Source organism: Sceloporus undulatus, chromosome 4, assembly GCF_019175285.1.
Source record: "Sceloporus undulatus isolate JIND9_A2432 ecotype Alabama chromosome 4, SceUnd_v1.1, whole genome shotgun sequence".
In the NCBI taxonomy this organism is placed as follows: Eukaryota; Metazoa; Chordata; class Lepidosauria; order Squamata; family Phrynosomatidae; genus Sceloporus; species Sceloporus undulatus.
This window is the reverse complement of record NC_056525.1, coordinates 71484362-71486913: the sequence shown is the minus strand read 5'-3', so window position 1 is coordinate 71486913 and position 2552 is coordinate 71484362. Positions and strand designations below refer to the sequence as shown.

Here is a 2552-nt window from a genome sequence, read left to right as displayed (position 1 = left end):
ATTCAAGCATAATTGAACAAGTTGTCATATTTAAACATCATTATTTTTTTTAAAAAAATCATCTAAAATAATGATAACATTTTAAAACATAGCACATAAATACCCCATAAAAGGGCTCCTTGAAACTAGTTAATCATTAAGTGCATGTTTGGATGAAAAGGTCTTGTCTCCATTCTCTTTGTCATTCTGGAAGCGCTAAAACTCTGTCTTATAAGAGCAGAAGAAAGGAAGCCAGAAAAGTTCGCTTTTTAAATGTATTTCTTCAACTTTCCAGCTAAGCTGAAGTAGACCAAGTCCTTCTTCTTTGGACAGAGGCCGGATGACTATCAGTCAGCGATGCTTTGATTGTGAGTTCCTGCATGGTGGGGGATTGGACTGGATGGCCCTTGGGGTCTCTTCCAACTTTATGATTCTATGATTCTAAGGCCCGAGACAGACGAGTGGGAAGCGCCGTCCTCGGACCAAAATTAGGGTTCAGGGGCATGCAGCAACCACATGCTCCCGAACCCAAATATGGAGGGGCCTGCAATCCACGGGGGGCTGCCATGATGATACAAGCGTGGCACCGTGTCCACATGTTGTGGTGTCGCGCTTCTATCATTGACATGGCACAGTGTGCTAATGGCGCACTGATGGAGGTGCCTTGTGCGCAAAAAAGAACACACTTTTAGCGGGTTCTTTTTGGTGCAGAGGGAGCCTGCATGGTTTGGTTGCTGCAGGCTACCTCCGGAGGAAAAATGGGTGGCTCCAGACTGCCCTTTTGGGGCAGTCTGTCGGGCCCCTGAGTCTACGAAAGCTTATACAACTTCTTTTGCTCACTTAGTCTCAAAAATGCTACAAGATCCCTTTGTGTACTGATATTCTAGACAAACATGGCCATGTCTCTGAGTCCGTAATGCGAGTCATGTTTTCAAGATGTTGCCATCTCTTCCATCTCCTCTCTACAATTCACTGCTTGTAGCCAGCTCCTCTGCTCCTCTCTAGCAACCCCACATCTCACAAAGAACAAACACAAGGCAGTAATTCATGTCACCCTTCTCTTTCCCTCACTCTTCCCACTGCCCAGACTGAGCCAGAAAATGCTCAATAATGAGTAATAGGCAGAAACCTCATTATGTTCCACTCAAAAGTAATGAGTCACAGCCCTGACCAATGCAGGGCAAAGAAGTAACACAATTCCAGCTTGTTACTCCAAAAAGTAATTGGTTAGCAAAGAAACCCATTAAACTGAGTTACTTCCTAACTCTAGAAGTAATGTGGTATTATAAACTCTGAGGGCGAAAGACATCCTCTCAGGAGATGTAAAAGAAATGGCAATACTAGAATTCATTGTGAGGGGGATTACTTCCATTCCTTTGCTTGCCCAGATTTATCACCAGGTATAGTTATGAGATAAAACTCTCTTCATCAAAGAAAAGCCTGTACAGAGGACCAGTTTACTATATGTTCTACTTCATATTTGCATCTGAGGCATGGCAAAATCCTCTTTATTACTTGTTAGGATCGTATAGATAACACAATGTCACTTTTCTTATCCCAAAGGAATTTCACCATCTGTAGGGCCTATATTCCCCAAAGCCACCAGATAACATCTGATCTTGGAAGCTAGGTAGGGTCAGCCCTGATTAATACAGTTGGTCCTCTGTATCGGCAGGGGTGTAGTTATTCTCCCCTACCCCTGGCAGATATGAAATATTGCAGAATCACAAATCCATATAAGTCTATGGAAGGCAACATGTCTACGTCAGTGCGCACACACCCACCATTGACTTATATGCAGTGGGGCTAGCTGTGGATGTTCCCAACCATGGCTAGCTAGCCTGCCAAAACTGAGGGCTGATTGTACTTGAATGTGAGGCTGCCAACAAATACCAGGTGCTGTCAGCTTTATTTCAGAAGAAGGAACTGCCAACCCCTCTCTGATTATTCCTTGCCTAAGCACACCATATAGAATTCATGGGACCACCATAAGTCGATAGGTGACTTGAAGACATACACACTCACAAATGGGCTGAAACAACTGCTTTACTAGCCAGTATTCACTCCTAAAATTTATATCCATAAAATTTGATTCCTAAACATTATGCTTAATTAATGCAGCTTGAACAATGCTATTGCTTACATATGGCTGTTTCCATTTGAATTTTATATTTTATTTGTAACCAATATTGCTTGTCTTTTCCTGTATTTTTTTTTTTCTATTCTTGGCCCTTCTTATTTAGTGAAGCATGTACATATTAAGTTGTGTATGATTTCAGGTCTTTTTAAATAGCTGCAGTCTTCTTCAACCTCTGTCACTCCAGATGTATTAGACAAACCCTACTATCCATGCTGAGGCTGATGGGAGCTGGCTTTTCAAAACTCAATTGCATTTAAAAATGCAAATAGATCTAGGTTAAAAAAGTCTACTATACAAGGTCAAATATTTCCTAAGCATTTTTAATACAAGTTCAAAGGGAGCAAAGCCTGGGTACAGCACATATTTGCTGTGGATTCTGGAGGGCAATGAGCCAGGATTCTCTTGCTGCATGAGATTATAATAGAGCTTAGAC

General features: G+C 41.8%; 1 protein-coding gene across 1 annotated transcript in view; it reads left to right on the top strand.

The window, feature by feature from the left end:
• Positions 1-214: 214 nt before the first annotated feature.
• HYI (hydroxypyruvate isomerase (putative)) overlaps positions 215-2552 on the top strand; it is a 46123-nt gene continuing 43785 nt past the window's right edge. Inside the window, exon 1 of the mRNA XM_042463023.1 lies at positions 215-347. Within this exon, the coding sequence (XP_042318957.1) occupies positions 320-347 (28 nt within the window). The 5' untranslated portion in view covers positions 215-319. The remainder of the gene's footprint in view (positions 348-2552) is intronic.